Source organism: Rhamphochromis sp. 'chilingali' (genome assembly GCF_963969265.1).
Source record: "Rhamphochromis sp. 'chilingali' genome assembly, chromosome: 16".
In the NCBI taxonomy this organism is placed as follows: domain Eukaryota; kingdom Metazoa; phylum Chordata; class Actinopteri; order Cichliformes; family Cichlidae; genus Rhamphochromis; species Rhamphochromis sp. 'chilingali'.
This window is the reverse complement of record NC_137943.1, coordinates 23,358,378-23,380,470: the sequence shown is the minus strand read 5'-3', so window position 1 is coordinate 23,380,470 and position 22,093 is coordinate 23,358,378. Positions and strand designations below refer to the sequence as shown.

General features: G+C 38.6%; 2 protein-coding genes across 3 annotated transcripts; one reads left to right on the top strand and one right to left on the bottom strand.

Annotated features, from left to right (window-relative positions):
* Positions 1-1,070: 1,070 nt before the first annotated feature.
* On the bottom strand, positions 1,071-8,169 carry LOC308383818 (uncharacterized protein). The gene is made up of 5 exons (XM_080861955.1): positions 8,021-8,169; positions 5,711-6,049; positions 4,599-4,724; positions 2,294-2,626; positions 1,071-1,641 (listed from the first exon to the last, which is right to left on the bottom strand). Exons 1-5 carry the CDS (start codon positions 8,055-8,057, stop codon positions 1,571-1,573), a joined length of 906 nt encoding a protein of 301 aa, XP_080718081.1. The 5' UTR covers positions 8,058-8,169; the 3' UTR covers positions 1,071-1,570.
* A 9,262-nt stretch (positions 8,170-17,431) lies between these two features.
* On the top strand, positions 17,432-22,017 carry LOC308412556 (uncharacterized protein). 2 transcript variants are annotated; one of them, XM_080907009.1, is made up of 6 exons: positions 17,432-17,857; positions 20,554-20,595; positions 20,678-20,947; positions 21,048-21,287; positions 21,476-21,703; positions 21,787-22,017. In XM_080907009.1, the coding sequence occupies exons 1-5, from the start codon at positions 17,827-17,829 to the stop codon at positions 21,700-21,702; spliced, it is 810 nt and encodes a 269-aa protein (XP_080763135.1). In that variant the 5' UTR covers positions 17,432-17,826; the 3' UTR covers position 21,703; positions 21,787-22,017. The 2 variants fall into 2 exon arrangements, with proteins under 2 accessions (XP_080763135.1, XP_080763134.1); XM_080907008.1 differs by lacking the exon at positions 17,432-17,857 and adding an exon at positions 20,271-20,393.
* Positions 22,018-22,093: the final 76 nt, after the last annotated feature.

The following is a 22,093-nucleotide window of genomic DNA, read 5'->3' as shown; positions in this document are numbered from 1 at the left end:
AAATGAAAGAAGGAACTCTACCAGTTCTCTTTTCAAGGAATGACAATAAAATCCACACCAAGACCTAATGCGTGCGAGCATCGGCAGAGAGCACTGCATTGTTCCTGACAACAGATAAAGGTACAACCCTGGTTTCAAATTCAGTGTTTTGCAGGCTCAGACAGGCACATACTTTTCTGCCACTCCTTACTTCCTCATTCATTAGTTCCTCAGTTAGCACATGTTTTCTCTAGATCCACAACAGCACAGTGCAACAGCGCAACAGTCCTGAGTTTCAGGAGTTGCACAAATTGGACATACAAATTGGACTCTCTATAGAAAGCAGAGTCCAATTTGCATGTTTCCCTGAGAGTCTCCCCATTGACAAACAGTCTGAACACACACAAGCATATTTTATGTATGATCTACAACAGCTCTGAAACTCCAGAACAGCTTCAAACATCTGTTATACGCAGAGTACCCTAACTAACCCTAAAATACATCTTTTTTTCTAAGAAAACAAAACCAAAGTCAAAAAATAACAAAAACAACCAAGAGATGCTATAACAATAAATAAATGACAAAAAATGAACTGAACTGGAGTCTTAGAGCTGAAAGCTGAAGCTATAGCATGTTCCAACTACACTTTTCACATGCAGTATATTCTAAATAAACGAAACTAAGGCCAAAGGAAACATAGTAAAAAAAAAGTAAAATAATTTTGAAAGAATAAATAACAATAAACATACAGAAATAAACACACAAAAATATTCTTTTTTTTATAAACAATGAAAGTTTTGATTCACTTTCATATTTTTTAGCACCATGTTTTTAAAACTTACATAGTGGTACACACTCTTAATAATTTATAACAGCTACTTTTGACTAGTTACTAATTATTATACATTTTATTTTGCTGTCATTTAGTGATGATGTATCTGTCGCAACATTTTTTTTTTCCACTGCATTCAGGCACTGTTCTAAACTTTTCCCAGAGAAAAGTAAATGACTATAACTGATGATACATTACAGCAAATAAAGTTGTAGTAATTTAGATACGATTCATGCATGTCCAGTATAAACTGTTTGGGGTCCAGCCTGAACCCTGTTGAACCCCACAGGTAACCTTCAGTAAATTGAAATCAAAGTTAAAATAGTTAAATACTACAGTATGAATTAGTACATACATCTGTCATCAAAGTAACTGTTTACCTTTGTAAATGTTAGATAGCTAACATTTTTAGAATTTTTCTATTTTATTCCCAAATAAATGAAATAAATCTTAAATTTTATTTAAAAATGTACTAAAAAACACTTTACTGCTCTCACCTCTCTATGCAGAACTTTAGTTTAAAGTGTGCACAGACGATCTGAATATTAGTTCAGGTTGTGCTCAGTGCATGTGTCAAGTGTTCAAACTGACTGAAACAGACATTTGAGAGCTCACAAACACACAGTAGTTTTACATATTTGTCAATGTGACTTTTCATTTGGTAATGACCTTATTACTGTGAGTTTCATTTGGAAAAGCTTCATCAAGAGATGAATCACATTGACTGAACAGTGAACAGATTCACCTTTGCCTTTTCATTCAGATGACATAATTCTGTCTGTTCTGTCTGGCACACGGGAAGAAGCTTCTGATGGTTTTCAGCCAGCCCTCTGTAAAGAAGAAACACAGCATCAGGTCAGATCAGAGTCCTGACCAAGACCAAGATCACGTGACTGTGTGTAGTTAGTATGAAGGACAGAGGATAATAAACACTCACATTCAGAGCTGTTTTTCCTGTTTCCTGAAAACGTCTTTGCTGAAAACAATTACTTTGTACTAAATATAGTTATTACTTAGGACTGTAGTTTTATTCTCTATGATTTCATCTACAAAAAAATAAACTCTTCCCACTTCATGACTGTTACTGGAGATTAATGCTTCAGTGGGAAATCTGCACAATTGCAACTGCAAACCATTCTGAAATGCTATGAGGTAACCCATTTTGTAACCTGATGTGCTCTTCCCTACAAATGTAACTGCCTGTTGCATCAACACAGCTCACAACTGCTGTCACTTTGCACTTTTGTAGTTTACTACACAGGTTCTAAGATTCGTGATAGCCTGCATTCTTCTGTCTCTCACACTGCTTTTCATTTACTGTATAGCTCATCAGTTCTTCAGTTTTTTTTATGTGAAGACAGACCTTCACAGACAACTTAGTAATATGCTTAAATGTGACTGTAGATGTTTCTTTGAAACAAAGCAAGTTAACACACTAAGACATCATCAGGATCTTTCAAGCTCACATCCTCTAATACTGACCTTTGACCCAGAGTGCCACTACTTTCTGTTTCAGGGCCTTTCCATGCGTGTCATACATGGTGCATATGTAAACACCTCCATCTTCAGAGCGAGGACCTAACAAAGTTAGGCTGGCGTTTCCTGTGTTCCATGGATCTTTCCTCATCTCTGTGCGGTCTGTGTAAGGTACGTCTTGACTTTTCCGATCCTTCTCATACACGACCTTCATTTCGTCTTCTTGGATATGTTTCCACTCCACTTTGGCGGTCTCCGTATTCCTCAGTTTTTTGGATATGAAGGGTAGCAGGACAGAGTCTGCTCCCTCTGTCACATCAACAACTTTGAGCTGGCAGACTGAGGGAACAGAGCAGAACATGAGCTGCGCCAAACAGAAACTGTAAATCACATTAAAAACAAACATTTGAAGTATAGTTGAGACGAAAATCAGTGTTCAAAATGTTTTTAAAAATCGGATTGAGAAATGTCTTGATGCATTTTCAATCATCCAGGAAAGTAAATCTCCAAAAGTTGATTCTGTTCATCTGGACGTAGCGTTTTGTGGGAGAAACGTTTCGTCACTCATCCAAGTGACTTCTTCAGTCTCAGCTGACTGCAGGTTTCCCCAATCTTATAAACAGTACATTTGCATAATGACCATTGATCAACAACCACTGACCAAAAGCCACTGATCAATGGCCATGAGTACCATTCACAGAGAGTTGGGGAATGGCTGCAAGTCATGAGAATTTGCATGGTTATGATTAAAGAACTGACCTCCCAGCCCATTGTTCCTTCAGTGGGCTGGTTTCAGTCATTATGCAAATGTACTGTTTATAAGATTGGGGAAACATGCAGTCAGCTGAGACTGAAGAAGTCACTTGGATGAGTGACGAAACGTTTCCCCCACAATATGCTACGTCCAGATGAACAGAATCAACCTTTGGAGACTGATTGAGGAATAATTGTCATTAAGTCAAGTTATTTTGTGTTCCACTATTCAGACAAAAGATAATTGAGAGGTTTCACAGAGGTATATAAAGAGGAAACTGCACAAGACATCAACACTAATTTAAAAACATTAGAAATGAGACGAAGCTACTTCTGGATATTCTCTCACTCACAAGGGGTTGCCTTTAATTTTTCATTTGGCAGGTTTGAGATGCCAGGAATATCCACACAGAGAACTCAGATAGCACAACAAGAATATACAAACTCCACTCAGGAGTTTCCACTCTACCCTATTTAGTCCTCATTGTATCTGTATGTATACATAGCTCCAGCATACCTTTGTCTTTTGTCAGAGTTTCTGTATTGTCCTCCTCGGGTTTCTAATCCTTGTTTTGTTCATTGTTTTTTTTACCCTCGTGTTCTTTTGGACTTCTTTTGGCTTTTTGGATTTCAATGCTCTTTGAATTTGACTTTAATAAAGGTTACAATACCTTTCTTTTTGTTCTTTTGACATGAGGTTTAAATCCTGCATTGGGGTCTTCATTGAGAGAAATGTGATTTAATGACACTGAGAGGTCAGTAGCTTTTTTCTGGTTGATTGCACACGCATGTTTTGGGTCTTTGCGGGGAGCCTGATGGAGGAGAAGTGTTTGAGGCAACCTGGCTCTTTCACTTCTCTGTTACCATCTCGGCAACACTGTTTAATAAAACTGGTAAGTTGAACAGATGCAGGCTCCAGCTTTCGAAAAAACATCTATTAGGAATCACTTATTTCCACGATGTACAGAGTTTAAGCCATAGTACATTTACTTTTGATAATTGATGTCCTTTTTATACAATTTTATGTGTATTGGGGTGTTTTCATGGTGTTTTATTGTTAGAAATGGTTTTAAATAAATCAAAATTAAATAAATAATTACATGACAACTATAAAGTTAATAGCATTTTATAATTCTGCAGCCAAGAAGAAGTGCAGAAAGCAGCATTTCTGGCAGTCTTCCTATAAGTGTCACCACACACCGCTGCTCAGGCTGATTCAGCTCTGCTGCCAGAAGGACAGATACAGATTCATACCACACATTTTTATAACACACCTGTCCAACAGAGACAGGTGTGTTATAGGTTTACTCTGTCAAGTTATCAATAATAATTTTCCAAAAGTATTTCTGGGGAAAATAGAAAAAATTTCATCTTATTTTTTTATATCCAGTCAGAACATGTAGTAGTTGGAGCTTCTGTAGAAACTTTGCTCAGTGACATCAAATGTAAAACTGAAACTGTAAGCACCGCTCCTTTAGGAGCAGGCCAGGTATTCAGCATTTGTTACTATGGTGATCTATAAAGGGCCACCCACCCACTCACACACTACTACACCCACCTGCTGTTTTCTTCATCCTTTGATATACAAGACACATGAAAATACTAATGCCAATAGCCAGGACAAGCACCGGAACCAGGACCGCTGGGAGAACTTTGGGCCATATTGGAGGAGGAGGAGGACGCTCTGTAATGAACACAAACACAACCTGAACATGATGCTGAATGTTTTAAAGAATTCATTTATAATTAATATAAATTAATTTTTAATAACAATGCTAATTGAAATGAATTCTAGCATGACCTCTGCTTCAAATGGATTTAAGATTTTTAAATCTTATTTTGATTGTTTTTATAATGATTTCTGCTGATGAAATCACAGTTATATGTTGGTTTATCCTTTTTAAACAGAAGTCTGACCTTGGCTACGTTCACACTGCAGGCGAAAGTGCATCAAATTCGACTTTTCTGACCCCATGCGACCCATATCCGATCATGGTATGACAGTTTGAACGGCACAAATCAGATATTTTCAAATCTGATCTGGGTCACTTTCGTATGTGGTACTGAATCCGATACATATCTGATGTTTTCGAAAGCGACTGCTGTTTGAACGGTCATGTCGCATTAAATCCGCCTTTTACATCACTGACACAAGACAGACGCCAATTATCAGCGCCTGGCTATTTAATCTGCAGATTCTAACAGAAATCTGCAACTATCCTTTGAAGCACCGCTCCTCTCTAAAACAGCAATAAGGATAATTATTAGGCCAAATGTAAATAACAAAATAACTTTATTACTTAAAGCAAAATTGGGAAACGTAAAGTCCGAAACAAGTCTTTATATTAAGGGCCATCAGTCAAACAATACTGTTTGGTCTGGGTCTAAACAGAGCGCGTTGTGTGTGACGTCTTCTTTTGCGCTTTGAGGGCCGTGAATGGTTCACACTAGAGCGCGTTTGCTGTCACATTTTATTTGTAGTGTAAACAACCAGACAAAAAAATCGGATTTGATCAAAAAATTGGAATTGAGCATTAAGACCTGCAGTGTGAACGTAGCCTTTGATCTTCTCTGGTTATGTTGACTGTTCCTGAAAGCCTTTCATCTTTGTAATGTTGAATGGTCACTTTTCTCTCTGGTCACTCTCTAAGGGGAATCTACAGCACTGACCTTTGACCTTTAGTTGCACTTCAGTCTGGTTCTGTTTTTCTCCAACCTTGCGTACGGTGCAGGTGTAGAGTCCACTGTCAGAGAATGTAGGTTTTCTCAGAGTGAGGCTGAGGTCTCCGGTCTTCAGGGCGTCCTTTTGAATGGATGTTCTGTTGACGTATTGTTTATTTTGCTCTGTAAGATAATCACCTTCCTCTGTGCGAACATGAATGATTGAAGGATTCAGGTCATCGCGTCCCCACACAACTACACCCTCTTCAGCTGGAACGGGAAGCTGGCAGAGCAGAAGGACAGACTCCTCCCCCTCATACACCTCGACTCCTGAGGCATACTGGGAAACTGAGGACGCAGAAAGAGGTTAAATCAGTCTGAGTTCCATACTAAACAAACAATGTGAGCCGGTGTAGAATTATCTGTAGCTCAATTGTGCAAACACATGAAAAGAAAGTCCAGCTTTCCTGTTTCTATTCTGAAATTTAAGAAACTACAAAACGAAAACGGTAGTGGGTGAACTTCTGTCCTGAGTTCCTGAGGCTAAAAAACAGACTGGAGATCAGTTTCTGAAAGCAGATCTGAGTTTTGTCATAGTTAGGGGTGGATCAGGTGACACTGACTCATTCCTTAGTTATGAGGTCAGGCTGCTGGAGACTTCCCATTTTTCCTCCTTTCCCATTATTTTCATTCCCCGTGCATTTATACACAACTACAGGATGTCATTACCCTTGTCTTTTCTCTCCCTTTTTTGTTGTTGTTTTTCTTCCTTCACACAGTCACCAAGTGCTGGTCATAGGGGATCATCTGACTGTTGAGGTTTTGATTCTACTACTGTAGGTTCTTTACAATATTAAGCTCCTTGACGTGACTGTTGTTCTGAACTAGTGGTATATAAACAGAATTTAAATGAATTATTTTTTTACCAAGTGGAAAAGTAGACACAGCTGAACTGAACCAGAATTGCAAAACTAGATTACAAAACTAAGACAGAACCTATAGAAATAAGCTAGAAAATATCTACTAAAAACAAAACTGATAAAACATAACAATAAACTAACTATGAATCAAGCAGGAATTAGTCAACAACAAACAGAACTCTTAAGTCCATAACTCAAAGATGGAGGACCATGACAATGTCACTTATTCAATATAACTATAGTATAAATCCTCAGAGGTATACACACTGTGTGAAAACTCTGTCAGCACATGTAAAAACATGCAGGAGGAGCACAGGTGTTTTAAATCGAGTAAAATAAGGAAATTTCCTGCCTCAGAGCCGCAGCGTGACATGACAGAAAGTACTATTAGTCAATATACAGCGATTCTCTGATGTTCATGCATTTTCTTTTGTGACCTTTAGATGAACAGAAATGTTAGTTACTGATTATAAATATAAATACAATTAATTTAATAAACATTAATAAACTAATGCTATCTTTATACTGACATATAGAGAACACAGTCTGTTCAGGACCAAGTCTTCTGCCTAATATCATAATGTTCCACATGCATTGTAATTTAATGAAATATATTTTCAAGTAGCCTAATAAATGTGTCACTGCATGTACATCATCATCATCTGTCAAGTAAGAGAAGCAAAGTACAATTCAGTAGGCCAGGTTTCAACAGCATTGATGCTTATTGATGACCTGGGGTCGCCAGTTTCACAGCGGCAGGGGAAACCCAGTACAAAATGCAGGCACGCAGTCGAGCAGTGGACTGGCAGGATTTTAATAGGCTACAGACTTTAATAAATACCCAGTATGACACTGCACAATACCGGTACATTGGCATGTGCGTATTTACCCAAATGACACAGTTACTGTGTAATGCGGATGCGTGCGACGCAGATCATGTTTTGTTCTTCTGCACTCTGCGCAAGTAATCAACCCATATTTGAACGCAGAGCAGTCCTGCTTCCACCTGAGCTATCAGTTATACCTCTGTTGATATCTCTGTGAAAAGCGGTGGAATTTAAATATTTACCCAACTGTAAGTGAGGGAGAGGGATGACAGAGAGACAGAGAGGTAATGAGGAAAGAATGAAAAACGTAAGAAAACACGCACACGGGAGGGAGCCGAAAGCAGCGATTAAGAACTGATACAGATGCTCACACAGACGACTTCATGTTCTTAACTTCATACTGGCATTTTAACAAGTTATATCTGAGTAATCTTAAGTTGTTACTGTGGTGAAATAACGTGAACTGGACGTGAAGAATCGCCACACTCGGTGCGTGTGTGCGCCAAGTGAGTATTTCAACTGTTGACTGATCAAACTGACAGAAACAGAGAGAGGAATAAAGGTGATGTTACCGAGCAGAAGGGAGACAAGCAGCACGGTTATCCTCATCCTCCAGGAGGACTCCAGTTTAATCTGACTGACCGAAGAACCAGATTAAAGTGACCGAGAGGAAGAAAACAGATGAACAGACCTCCTTCACCTTGCACTAGTTTATCGCCCTTCCCACAATGAATCCACCTTTACTTTCGGATTGAACCGGAAGTCTGATGCTTTCACAATACAATACAGTTTTTAAATTAAGTAATTTCACTAAAGAATGTTCTGGGCTTTTATAAAGGCAGTGAATTCACCGCATCATTATATTTGACCGATTCTTAGTATTGTTATTCTAACTGTTTGAGCTTTAGTAAAGACGCTGGATTCGTGATTCTTTGTAAGCATTTACTGTAACTGAGGAGACATTACATGCAAACAGCATGACTCAGGGCTGGGGACCCGGCACAGTCCTGTCTTAGACATTTTACTGGTGCATGCGCAGTGCACTATTTGCTTCGAACAGATATGGGAAACCCCCGTTTTACAATAACACTGGTGAGATGTTCTTTCTTTAGCTTTGGACTGTATGACTAACAACATCTTCAGCATAATGCATTAACAATAGATTCTAGTTTATAGCATTTTAGCTTGAAAATAATCATTCACTTCAAACCTGAAACTCGTTCACTGGTAAGAACATAATCAGCATTTCACTTTGTCATCATCAAGTTACATGTAGTTTCCACGAATAGCAATAGCTTTTTTAAACAGTCCATCTTCTACGCCTTAGTGTTCATACGTGGAGTTTTGGCTTGCAAATTCTCCCAGATCATCTAATGTAAGAACTGCCAGCCAGCTGAGAGGACTGTTAAGATAAGATAAGATAAGATAAGATAAGATAACCTTTATTAGTCCCACACGTGGGACATTTGTTTTGTCACAGCAGGAAGTGGACAGTGCAAAAGTTATGAGGCAAAAATTAGGATACAATAAGAATAAATACAGTACACAACTGTACAGAATAGAATAAAATAAAATACTATATACAGTAGAATAAAATAAAATAAATATACAATAAGATAAAAATATAATACAAATACAAATGCTATATACAACTGAGTAAAACTGAGTTCAGCCATCTACAAGCCTTTTTTGTACACCATCTGGAAGTTGTACCTTTGCAGTCTCAGCATCATACGCTGCAGTCTGGCTGGAGCTGACTGTATGGGCTTGTTTAGGATTGTGACTATGGCTGATGATCAGTTTAGATTTGGAGGTATGACGTTTTCTAATGTGTGGGCATCTCATTAATTGCTTTGGTCTTCGCTGGATCAGGCTTTAAGCCTTTGCCTGTGAAAACACGTCCAACATAACAGGCTTCTTTGAGTAGGATTTGCACTTTAGGGGGTTAAGTCCCAGTTTGACTTCCCTCGCACGGTTGAGTACCATTCTGAGATTCTGTTAATGCTCTTTCATATCTCTTCCACCAGTGATTATGTCGTCGACGATGACAGCACAGGGGTATCCAGCAAAGATCTGCTCTACTGCACTCTGGAACACCTCACTGGCTGAGTTGATTCCATATGGCATTCTGAGAAAGCAGAAAATGGAGAGTTGAAAGTTGTGAGCATGGATGACTTGAAGTCAAGCGTTATCTGCCAAGAGGAGCATTTCACATCCAGGACAGAAAAGACTGTGAAGTTAGGCATTTGTGCGCCCACTGCCTCTATGGTACGCATAGGGTGATGCAGGCGTTTCAGAGCTTTATTTAAATCTCTTTGATCAATGCAGTGTAATGTCATCTGAATTTTAGAGTAGAGGTTGTACATCTTGATCCACTACAAAGAATTGCAGAGGGTATTCCTTGTCTCCAGAGTGACACGAGCGTTTAACTGTGCCAGCTGTTTGATTTCCTCACCTCCATATGCCTCCAGTTTGGTTTTCTGTGATGGCAGGAGTTTTCCATCTTGTTTCAGTTGTACAAAAAGAACGGCTGGAATGTCATTACATTTAGCGCCGCTCTATTGGTTTTCTATTAATATGCACAGCGGTGAATATGTCATTCCTATACAGAAAACAGGGATTCACAGAGTCTACATTGACCCCATTCACAAAGAACATTTCCTCATCGCTGCTGGGCGCTTGCATCTCAACACTGTTTACAGATCTCTTTTTAAATCCCCTTGTTTGTGATGACTTGCAGCATTTCTGGAAGTGATTCCATTTTTTGCATTTATGACATTACTGCCATATGCTGGGCATTTATCTCTTTTTGCCATGTGGCTTCCTCCACAGTTGTTACAGTTAGTTATTGCATGTGCAGCACTCTGTTCTGATTGTGTTGAATGCTATTCCTTTCCTTACACAGTTTCCGGGTCTTCACTAACCATACATTTACTTACATACAGAAATACATCTTTATCGTATGTATTTCTCCTCTTTGTTATTTATTCCTGCACAGCTGGCTTGGATCACCCATAATTTCATTGTACATGTACAATGACAATAAAGGTCTATTCTATTCTATTCTATTCTATTCTATTCTATTCTATTCTATTCTATTCTATATTTAACATTTAAATATGAATAAACGTATACTGATATGAAGTCAGTTCATTAAAAGTCCCTTATTTTCTCCTTCATAGTTTCAGTCGAGTGTTTAACGGTGGGTTAAAAGTTGCCTCTTTCAGTTCCGTGATCACACAGAAAACAGGGTCACAGTGACACAGACGTGTTATTAGGAGTCATTCTTTATTCCCACTACACTTCATAAACACTTTTTCTTTCCAGTTTTATACTGAATACTGAAATGTCTGCATTTGTTGAAACCATGACTCATTCAACCAGTAGAGGCTTGTTTTTAACATTTACTGAGCAGCAACCTTCAAAATATATGCTGGGTGTTCACAGTAGAATTAAAGTTATTAGGTGGCACTGGATTCAGCTGCAGGTTGTGCTGTGCAAACACTGACCTTCTAGTTTATAGTTGGGTTTCTGTGAATGTTTTTATAGTCAAAAATTTTTATATCTACTATTTATTGTGTTATTGTGTTCTCCTCATTCTCCCAAATAATTGATAAGTACTGAAAAAACCGTGAGAGTGACACAACAGTTTCTTGTTTGAAGAAGATGGTCAGTTGAGTTCTTCCGCTGTGGAGTTTCCCATCTTCTTCTTCCTGGTCCTGTGTGTGTGTGGGTTCCCTCAAGATACTCAGTCTTTCTCCCCCAGTCCAAAGACATGTATATAAGGATAACTGCATGAATGGCTGTGGGCCTCTCTGAGAAAGAAGAGAAGAAGAAAAAAGAAAAGAAGAAGAAGAAAATGGCAGCTGACAAACCGTATCCATGCAAACGCTACACAAATGCGGGTGTAAACACAGCAGGTTACAGAAACAACAGAAGTAAGATCCAAAGTGTGAGTAACACTGTTTGTGTGGACTGAATAACTTCACCACACCCTGAATATGAAACTGAGCCGAGCAACAACTTCTGCACCTCATTTCTGCTTTTCAGATCTTCACATCTGTTTTAGGAACCCATCATCACACTGAGCCACTTCAGTGCACATCATCACTGAACACATTGTGATGTTTTTTAAACCCACCTGAACCAAAGGACTTGGTTTGTTATGTTCAGAAAAAGAGATCCTGTCAATTAAGACAGAGACAGACAGTGAAAGTAACAGACTGACACTGGATCAACTACAGCAAAATGAAAGCAAACACTGAAAAAAGGAGCAATAAGGAGAATCAGAAGTGGCGAGGACGTTGATTTTAGTGGCTTTAAAAACAAATGGTGTTAGCAGTCGTTACCAGGGATTTTGTGGTTCTGTGGTTCCACCTCTGCTGCTTCCATGAATAGCAGAGCGGGTTTGTGGCTTTCTCCTGTGTTGATGTTGTTCTGTAAGTGGGCCATGACTATCAGGTTCAGAGCTAACGGGTGATAGTCATTCATGCTTTTTACTGCTGCAATCATTGTACATGTCTTAAGGCACACTGGCACCAAAGCCTGGGAGAGTGAGATGTTATCTGAGTTTATGAGCACACTCTCTTATATTATTCTGGCCTGCTGCTTCATGGGGGCTGCTGCACTGCAGTGGCCTCGTCTTCACGCCCTCCAAAGCTATTAGCCTGCTATTTGTTGTATTTAGTGTGAAAATAAGATCCTTATAATTTAATTCATTCGAACAAACAGATTTCACACTTTTGTGTTATGAGTTTCACCAAGTCCTCCAAATTTGGTGTTTCAAGTAAATGTGTACCACTGTGGACAGTAGAGGGCAGCAGAGTGCCAACCATGGGACTGCAATAATGATATGACTGTATAAGCTTGCCTTTCTGACCAAACTGATCAGCTGATTGGCAGCACGTTTCATCTACTCATTCTTTCTCCTTTTTTAAGGGACGTTAATCTTTTTTCATATCCACTGTTATAATTGCACTGAACTGTTTCCAATATGCTGGATGATAGTCTCTATTAGGTATGTCCTTATGAAGTTATATTTGTTATTCATTTTATCTATTTATTTTCATTTTTTGACTTATTGTCATGACAGGTTATTGTCATGCACGTGAGTAGATGGGCAAAGTTTGCTGACCTCAGCTGGCCAGTGGCTTCAAACCCAGGACTTTCTTGCTGTGAGGCAATGGTGCTAACCACACACCACTGTTAAGGCCTGTGAGCTGGTTGTAACAGTGCAAAGAGAAAATATTCAGTCAATGATCATGAGTAGAACAAAATGCAGATTTAGGGCAGAGACATGGACACAAGCTTCAGTTTTGGAGGAAATCACAACATTTACTTGTATTTCTGTAATACCTTTAATCCCAGTGCTGCAGAAAACCTAAAATGAGAGGGTTCTGCACCCTTGTGGAGAGGTGACTGGGAGGTCCCAAACTCTCTACTCAAAGCTGTTCGCTCCCAAAGACTATGATACTGGTGTAAGAATACTTGACATTTCTTTAAATTACTGCTAAACTCTAACACAACTCATTGAAACATGTTATATTTTATCTGCACAACAATGTCATTTTGTGACTTTTCTGTTGTTTTGTGTTCCTGGTTTTGGAAGAATACAAAAGTTTCTAAAACAGATGGACGACTTCTGTAAAATATTTTTTCATTTGTGATCGACTAAGTAACTTTTTTTTTCTTTTTGTTCTTTTTATTTTCAATTAATTATTTAATAAGAACCTTAATTCTGAAACTTGGTGGGAAACGTTTAGGAGACCTAAAAGAAAATGGATTTCTTCCAAAACCATAAAATTACAGGTTATCATTGCTAACATCCTTTATTTTTACAGCAACTACAATACATGTCCCCACCACTATTTACTCTCCTTATTTTGACAGTTAAAGACATCAAAAAGTCTCACCATCTGCAGTGTTGTTAGTCTGTTCAGTGATGTTCTTTGCAATCTTTATGGAAAACTGAATTAACCTGATGACCTGAACCAAAACATTTGTTTCTTCGTTTTTTAAATTAAAATTTGTGTAAATATTTGCTTTTATTTGCTGTGGATGACCCAGTGTCAGTCTGTTAGTCTCACTGTCCACCTGTGTTTTTATACTCTGTATAGAGCAAATACAGATGCGCAGGGTCACCTGATGCTGTCTGACAGTTACCCAGCTTTTTAATGTTAAAGAGGGATCACAGAGTGAGTATATGATATCCTGCTGTGGTTTAAAAACGCTGCAGTGTGTTTTTGAAGGTTCAGTGTTGATGGTGTTGAAATGACTATGAGTGAGTGCGGTAAAAACAGATGACGGTCTGAAAAGCAGAAGTGAGGATGAGGAGCCCGTCCTCAGGTCAGCTGCTTTTTTGGCTTTTCCAGTAGAAACGTGAGATTGAGGAGCTCAGAGACTGAGCTGTGGGAAAGTTGGGGAGCACTGAGGTAAAACTAGTCAATCTGAATGAGGATTTTCATTTTCTTTCTTTTCTTTTTTTAATCATCTTTCTATTTTTTTTCTTGTTCTTTCTTCCCATTTGCCCTTTTCTCACTCAAGTAAAGGCAATATGTATCAATTATAGATGGTTTATCACCTGTTTGTCTGGCATAAGACATTGTTGTGATTGGATATTATTCCTATTGGTCATGTGACCTATCACAGTTGATTTAAGATGGTACTGCCCTATGCTTCATGACAGCTGCAGCCCCTGGATTTTGACAAACCTTATTACTGATGAAGAGTAGGTGTGCTCGAAATGTCTGAGAAGATGCAATAAATAAGGAAACTGGAGTTCTGCAGTGAGCGAACTGTTATTTCTTTTCTATCCTTATGAATATTAAAGGGTTTGAATTTATGAATTAATGAGATATATTTTCATGTATTGAAACTTTACATTCATATAATGTCTTTATACTACATACTGACACAGGTGATCATAAATACAATAACCATACAGTATGAACTTCAGTTTCTTGTAAAGCATTTAAAGTCTTGTAAAGTTAAAAGTTGTGATGGACTCAAAGCATTTAAAGGTCTGTTGTCTTCTCCTCACAGATGTTGACGGATGGCAGCAGAAAATCTTTTTGTGTTTCAGTGTAAAAAAGTGTTTATGTGCTAAAGAAATAAATATTAAAAATAACACATAATGCAGTTTGTTTTTCTCAGAGGTTATTAAAGCAGTGATGAGTGAGCCTGTTGTTTTACCCACACTGAGGTCACACAGGAAGCTGTGTTAGAGTGGTGCTGATTTCTGATGCTGCAGATATTTGAAGCTTTAAACTGCACTCAGAGGTGATGTGAACGGGTTTCCTGACAGTTTCTGAGCTCTGACAGTGAAACAGAAGCATGGAGCTCAACCTAAGGACCTTCATCTTCTTCATTGGTAACTATTTTGTGAACATGACTGATGTTATCGGCTGAGGTTAAAGGTGTAGCTTCAGTGTGGGTGTGGTTTTAGAGCCTCAGCGAATAAACGTGAGCAGAGCTCTTACTGAGGGAATCGTGTTGGTGCTTCATCGAGGACAGACACAGAAATGGACTTAAAAAGTTTTATGTGATGGGTTCTCGATGATATTAAGTTATATGCTTGTGATTAGTTCCAGGTAAAAAGATAATTGATTAGATATGAGGTAGTGCGGTTCAGCCTTCAGCTAAACTTACTCGTGTTTATTGCTGAAGTGAAACAATATGGTGGACGGGTTGAGTTTCATACCTGTACCCTCACACAACCTGCTCACATTCACACACGTAGCAGAGGAGCGGCTTCTTCATGAACACATGGAGGGCTGACGCTAAATAATGTTCTGTGTTCTGCTGTGTGTCCCACACAGACGTCAGGGTTATACAGAACATTCGTTTATGATTATCATCATTATAAGATATATGGTTTTATCTACATTACATAGATGCAAGAAGAAAATTCTCATATCTGTTAATGTGCATGTTAGCGGAAGCTGAAGCACTAGAGGCCAAAATAATTAAAATCTTTAAAAGAGAAACATGGTGCAAAGTGAGCACAAACCTTCAAAATGAATTAAATAGCTTTATGTGAGAGCATCTAGATAAATTATAATGAAAAACTTTGCACATTGACTAAAAGTGAACGAAAGCTTCAACAATACCAATACTTTGTGTTTGTGGCTGACCTGCACCCAAACGAGCTGCTCACTCTTCGACATCTTTTCAGTCCTCTCCTGTTTATCCTCCTGTTGGACTTTCTTTCTCTTACTGAGAGAGCCTCTCTTTATTTCCACCAAAGACTTTAAGCTCGTTGACATTTAGGAACAACAATCTATACGCAAGGCTGGTATGTTTGCATTAAGTGACTGCTTGACAAATAATGCTCAGATATGTATTGAGGGGATACATGTCTTCTCTCTGCATTTTGGAAATGAATGTGTGATTTGTGATTATTTCTCTAAGGGGTTTTGTGTAAAAGATAAGTTAGTGTTTATCTGGTCTGCTCATTGATATTCTGAAATAAAGCTTCAAAGAGAAAGATTTTATTCCAAATTAAAAAAAACAATCAGTGGATTTAAATGCTTCCTTGAAAAGTATCTCTTCTACAGTTGTTTCACAGTTTTGGTGGGCATTGGTGTTGACCTCAGCTCTGTCTGAAATGAGCCATGTTACTTCCTCTTCTTTTAAGATTACGTGTTCATTTTCTGGTTAGTTGCTCCTTGTAAGCAGAAGCTTTGTGTGCCTGAGACGACCACAGTGGATATCCACTCTCTGAAATTTTGAGTTGTTGTATTATTGACTAATTTTTAATACAAGGGAAACTGCTGAAGCTTAACAATTAATTTGCTTATGTTTTAAGGAATAAAACATTTTCTGGTTAAAGTATAATAATGCATTTGATGCTGACTAATTTCTTTTACTTTTTCTTTTATTTGTTCTTTTTTGCCTGTCCTCTCCGGCAGTGTAGCGATCAGAATTGTTGTCTGAAGGTTAAACAAAATGTCCAAGTGGAGTATTATTGCTTTTGCTATACTAGTCCACTTGATATGCGTACTTTATTAGACTTTTACAAACATTTTTTTATTTTGAATTATTACAGCCCGAATAGACAAAATCAGGCAATTTAGGCAAAATCACAAAGGAAAGAAGAGAGAAAGAGAAGTTGGGGAGAAAATTAAGAAGAGGGAGAGAAAAATAGAGAAGAAGAGGGATAGAGAGAGAGAGAGAGAGAGAGAGAGAGAGAGAGAGAGAGAGAGAGAGAGAGAGAGAGAGAGAGAGAGAAACACCGAAAAAAAAACAAGCAAAAAAAACCCAAAACAGCAGGGAAACCACAGAGACAACCAACATATGCATACGTAGCAGTAAATAATAAATATTAAATGTTACTGAGCAGCACACAGTATAAATGACACATGACATGTTTACAGGCAGCAGCCGACCAAGATACTGTGCATTTGTAAGTACCTGTTTTGACAGCTGTGTGAATACTTATGTGCAAACCAGTGTGTGCTAATAAGGTTTCTCCAAGTATTCAATGGTAGGTGTGGGAAGCCCCAGCCCTGCTCCCCAGGACATAAAGCAGGCACGGAGGAGACCCAGACCACAGACTTCCATAGGTCGCCCAGAGCACAAGAGCCCCAGGAGGACCTGGAAGGGGGTCACCAATAGTGCAGAAACTACAGGGGGCCCGCAACAACCCCGCAGGCTCTGCAGGAAGCCGGCTATGCCCTAGCAGACTAAACCCCGGGCTGGCTCCTAAAGTCTGCATGCCAAATATCCTAACAAGATACTAACCCCAAGTTGCTCTCTGATGCATCCGTCGGAGTATGAATGTGTGTGAATGTTAGCTAGAAAGCATTTAAAGCATAGAAAAAATGCTTGTGTGAATGTGGCAGGTTGCATAAAGCACTTTGAGTGCTCAGAGCAGACTCTATGTAAGAATCAGTCCATCTACCAAATCAGTCCGAGGTGGGTGGGGGCACAGGCCACAGGCAGGTAGTGTGGTGGGGGTAAATAGGCCTGACAACAACTACTATAACAAGAGAGCGATTGATCTAATGTGGCAGCAGAGGCTGTATCAAGACTAATATGGTCCAACAAAAGATTTTAATTTTGATGGTTGATAGTGGAAGATTTCTCCAGTGTTTCACATCATCTTCTATTGTTCTCTGGACTGGAAGGAGAATAAATCTGACAGCCTGGGGGAAATGATAACACAGATGAATGTGATGCTTCCCACTTCTAAAGGATAGCGCTGTCCTCCTGAGACATTTAAGGAACTGAGAGAACCTTTAACATGGAGCACTGATACTGAGGTCACAGAGAGGAGGAAATAAAAGTCCCAGTAAATCCCTAGATATGCTAACAGGGAAGTGGGGAAGCTGAAGTTGTTTATCTGCTCAGTGTGGAGTTAAATCTTCATTAAGACACCATGAAAACTTCATCTGTCTCTCTGCTACTCGGTGAGTCAAACACAGAGCTTCTATCTTAGTCATTTATTAATTAATTCAGTATAGATCCAGCACATATGAATAATGGAAAACACATAATTTCAGAGACAGATTAAAGTCTCCTTGAGATTAGTTGAACTTCTCTCTCATACTATCTGTTTGAGTTTGAGGGTCACTCTGTCTCTAAAAGACAGAAATATGTTTGTTTTTAGTTAATACTGCTTTGAAAAACATCTAACATTCACTATAACTTTAAGAGGCACATTTTATCTTCAATTTTCTACATTTCTGTTACTGTTATACTGTTGCCTCACAGCAAGAAGGTCATGCATTTGAATCAGCCATCTGACGGGGTCTTTCTGTGTGGAGTTTGTGTGTTCTCCATGTTTTGTGGGTTCTCTCCGAGTACTTCAGATTGTCACGCCATCCAAGGGCATGCATGGGGTTAACTGGTGATTCTAAATTGCCTGTATAGGCTGGTATAGGCTCCAGCACTCCCACAACCCTGAAATGGATAAGTCGATTAGAATGAATAGATGGATAAAATTTTCCAGCACCTAGTGACATGGTGATGTCATCAATTAGGCTGCTGTGTTAAGTCATACTTTACCTGACTCACATGTTATGGGAAGGTGAAAGAAACGACTTTGTTGTTGGGATATATAAAGTTGTGTTTGTGTTTGTTTTAGTTGTATTTGTATGAGCAAAATTATGTAAGAATTCAGTTAAGTATTAAACCGAAGTTAGAAGAAAGACAGTTTTTGTTAAGACAAATATTGTAACTTTGGTCATTACAGTCACAAGGAAAGATGTAAGGTCTGAAAAAAATGAAGTGAAAGTTTGGCCTTAAGGAAAAAAACAGAAAACATGTGATTCGGATTTGACTTATCTAAGACAAGGGTCAGGACTTTCTGAAGACTTTTAACATCAAGCTTTTTACAGTTAATTAAACCTAGATATGAAACATTTTAGATAACTGAAAGAAATAATAAAGAAAGATGTTAGCAAACAACAGAAGCTAATGGAAACCACAGTGCACACTCAAAAACATCGGCGCAACTTTGTGCTGAACATAAATCTGGGTAAATTCCTAGATGATTAAACATACAACTATTTTGCTGGTAATACCTGAAACGAGTAAAGAAAATCAACAGCCTATTTATGCAAGATAATTCATAATTTTTGTGGGGGTGTTATATTGGTTGGGTCTGATTATTGGGGGGGGGGGGTCATAACCCCCCTAACCCCCATGGAAATTACACCCCTGCTAAAAAAGGAAAAAAGTCAGTAAAAATGAATCTATTTTTGAGATTATGAAAGTGACCAGAGGTGGCAAAAGTAGAGACATTCTGTACTTAAGTAGAAGTACAGATACTGGTATTAAAAAAATATTCTAGTAAAAGCTGAAGTACTGATTCAACTTCTTTACTCAAGTAAAAGTGAAAAAGTACACACAGTACACTGCAAAGCTAACCAAACCTTGCTATGTTAAGGTAATAATAAAATAATATTAGTAGATGGGAATACAAACTTTATTTTAGTCTAAATTTTAATTCTAATAAATATTCTCAGCTTGAGTCAGTTAAGGTGAACATGAAAATAAAAAGTTGCTCTGTTTTCTGTTCCTACTTTGTAGAGGGTGACTTTGCCTCTAAACAGAAATTGTGTACGGTCAGGGGTTAAAGTGAGATACAGCAGGTGGGAAAACCCCAAAATTGGTTGAAATGTCTTAGTGTGCAGAAAAGAATCATAACTTACAATAATTTCTATTGCGAATTGCGGTAGATTTTATAAATGTACAGGCTGTGATCAGCTGACCTGCTGCTGCTCTGAGGTTTAATGCTCTTTGTGGATTTACACAACTAAATTTATCAAGATGAAAGCAGATGTTTCCATCCTCTACACTGGAAGTATACTGTTCATACGTACTAACTTTATACTAGACCATGAGCATCACAGCCAATGTGCCCCATCACACAGTACAGCAAACAACCTGTTTATCCTGCACTAACCTGCAGAGTATTTTTTATCTGATTTAAAAAACATTTAACTTTAACATTTAACATTTAATTGATCACTCCCACATCTAATGCAAAAACTTGACCCTAATTTCTGTTTCCTTACAAGTTTTAACTGAATTATTAAACTGTTATTCTACTGTTAAACTGCTGTGCTTCTCTGATCATGTCCAGTTCAAACTAGTAAAATGTGTACAACATAAACAGTCAGGTTATCAGGGCTTAACTGTGCCAGCAAAGTGTATTCTTGTGAAATTATAACTAAATGTCAATACAGTTCAATAAAATCTAATGTATACAGCTCCAAAACACAAGAATCAAGGTGCTTTACATTGTAAGATGAAGGTTCTTCAATTATACTGAGAAAACATCAGATGACCGTCTATGAGCAAGAGTGGGGAAGGAGACGGGACCAAAGACATGCTGTGGAGGAGCCAGAGAGTAATAATAACTAATGAATAAATAAGCGAGGGGATAAAAGATGACTCGAGAAGAAAACCTCACCATGATCGTTGGGGTTTTCTCTGTCAGTAGGTGACTGTTTTGGTATTATATAAATAAAATGTAACTGAATTGAATAGTCATCCCACAGCTGTATTATTACCCACAGCAATTTGAATAACTACTAAAATTTACTTAGACTCCTCTCTCTCTGACCTTTGACCTTTATTGACTGTCTTCATGTTGCAGGTGTGTGTGTGCTGCTGCTGTCTGCACCGACTGTTTCTGCCGGTGAGTTTATGGAAGTGAAATTATTCACTCGACCAACAATACAAATACATTTAGTCCGTCTGTGTTTCTGTCTGTCCTCCAGTCTCTCTGTATGTCAGCCCAAACCATCAGCAGTTCTTCAAAGGAGACCGTTATGTCTCCCTGAGTTGTGTCGATGATGGTCAGACAGCTGATGGATGGAGAGTAAAGAGGACCAGAGGAGTATCCACTGAGGGCTGTAGTACAGCTGCAGACTTTAGAAGGTTTAATAATTCCTTCTGTGTTCTGGATCTCTCCGTCTCATCTGGTGGAAGTTTCTGGTGTGAAAACTCATCTGGACAGAAGAGCGATGAAGTCTTCATCGCTGTTTCAGGTACAGAAAGCGATCTGTTCCCATCTGTCTTGCTGTCTCTGTATGACTCTGCTTTGTGGACCTCTGTCTCTAAATGACTCTGTTTGTCTCTGCTGGTCAGAAAAACAGTTGATCCTGGAGATCCCAGCGCTTCCAGTGAACACAGGAAGTAATGTCACTCTGCTCTGCAAACCCAGAAATGGTTCAGCAAAAAAATCTTATTTCTTCAGAGGTAAAGTCAAACTTGGACATGGACCTGAAGGAAAATGGATTCTCCATAATGTGCAGCAGTCTGATGAAGGGCTCTACTCGTGTTCTACTCTTATTCATCAGTCTCCTCAAAGCAGGCTGAAGGTCAAAGGTCAGAGCAGCGACATCACTCCTGCTTTAAAGATATGAGTCGGGGGCAAAAAAAATCTAAAACTAATCCCTCTCTCTCTTTACTCCAGGAAGTGAGAAACTTAAAATAAGAAAAGCATTCATTCACAAGCATAAACTAAACTGCTGACCTGATAATAAACTGAACCATCTTCATCATGTCTCTTGCAGAGCCTCCTCCTCCCCCTCACACAACCATAATGTACACTCCTTCACCCTCACCCTCACACTCACCCTCGCCCTCGCCCTCTGATAATACTGAGCCTTCGGCCTCTTCCTCTCTTCGTCCTCGTTCACCCTCTGTGTCTGTACTAAGACTCTTCCGCCACCTGCTGGTTTTCTGTCCATACTTCATCTCTACCATCCTGCTGCTGTTGATCTGCTGCAGCAGGAAATGAGGTACACTCTCTTATCTAGATTTCAACACATACGCCAATCATCCACTTCAGTTCTCCATCCTGATTTCTTAACTCTGCCCACAGGTAACAAACATGATGTATCCATGGAGATGACCGAGGAAGAGGATTGAAGCTGCAACATTTTCAGTGTTTCAGTGATTTCTTTTTTAATCTGTTGCATTGATGCATGTGGGGTTTTTTAAGGTTCATGATTACACTAAAAAATCAAACATTTGTGAAATATGAAAAAACTGGGCTAATATAGGTGCATTTATGTTTGTTATATGATTTATAATTATTGGTTGTATTTGTATTAAAGGAAATTCAGATCAGCACATTATCTTTTTTAAACACCTGCCATATGAAACACTTGTAGTTTGTAGAATCATGA

What these genes read in the sequence shown, in the direction of transcription:
- LOC308383818 (XM_080861955.1), bottom strand. Translation starts at nt 8,057, where the DNA reads ATGAGGATAACCGTGCTGCTTGTCTCCCTTCTGCTCG. An exon ending in GCTTGTCTCCCTTCTGCTCG is followed by an intron (nt 6,050 to 8,020) that starts GTAACATCACCT and finishes CTGCGTCCTCAG; the next exon opens with TTTCCCAGTATGCCTCAGGA. An exon ending in AAGGATGAAGAAAACAGCAG is followed by an intron (nt 2,627 to 4,598) that starts GTGGGTGTAGTA and finishes CTGTTCCCTCAG; the next exon opens with TCTGCCAGCTCAAAGTTGTT.
- LOC308412556 (XM_080907008.1), top strand. Translation starts at nt 20,345, where the DNA reads ATGACTCGAGAAGAAAACCTCACCATGATCGTTGGGGTTTTCTCTGTC. An exon ending in AGTCTTCATCGCTGTTTCAG is followed by an intron (nt 20,948 to 21,047) that starts GTACAGAAAGCG and finishes TCTGCTGGTCAG; the next exon opens with AAAAACAGTTGATCCTGGAG. An exon ending in AAGCAGGCTGAAGGTCAAAG is followed by an intron (nt 21,288 to 21,475) that starts GTCAGAGCAGCG and finishes TGTCTCTTGCAG; the next exon opens with AGCCTCCTCCTCCCCCTCAC.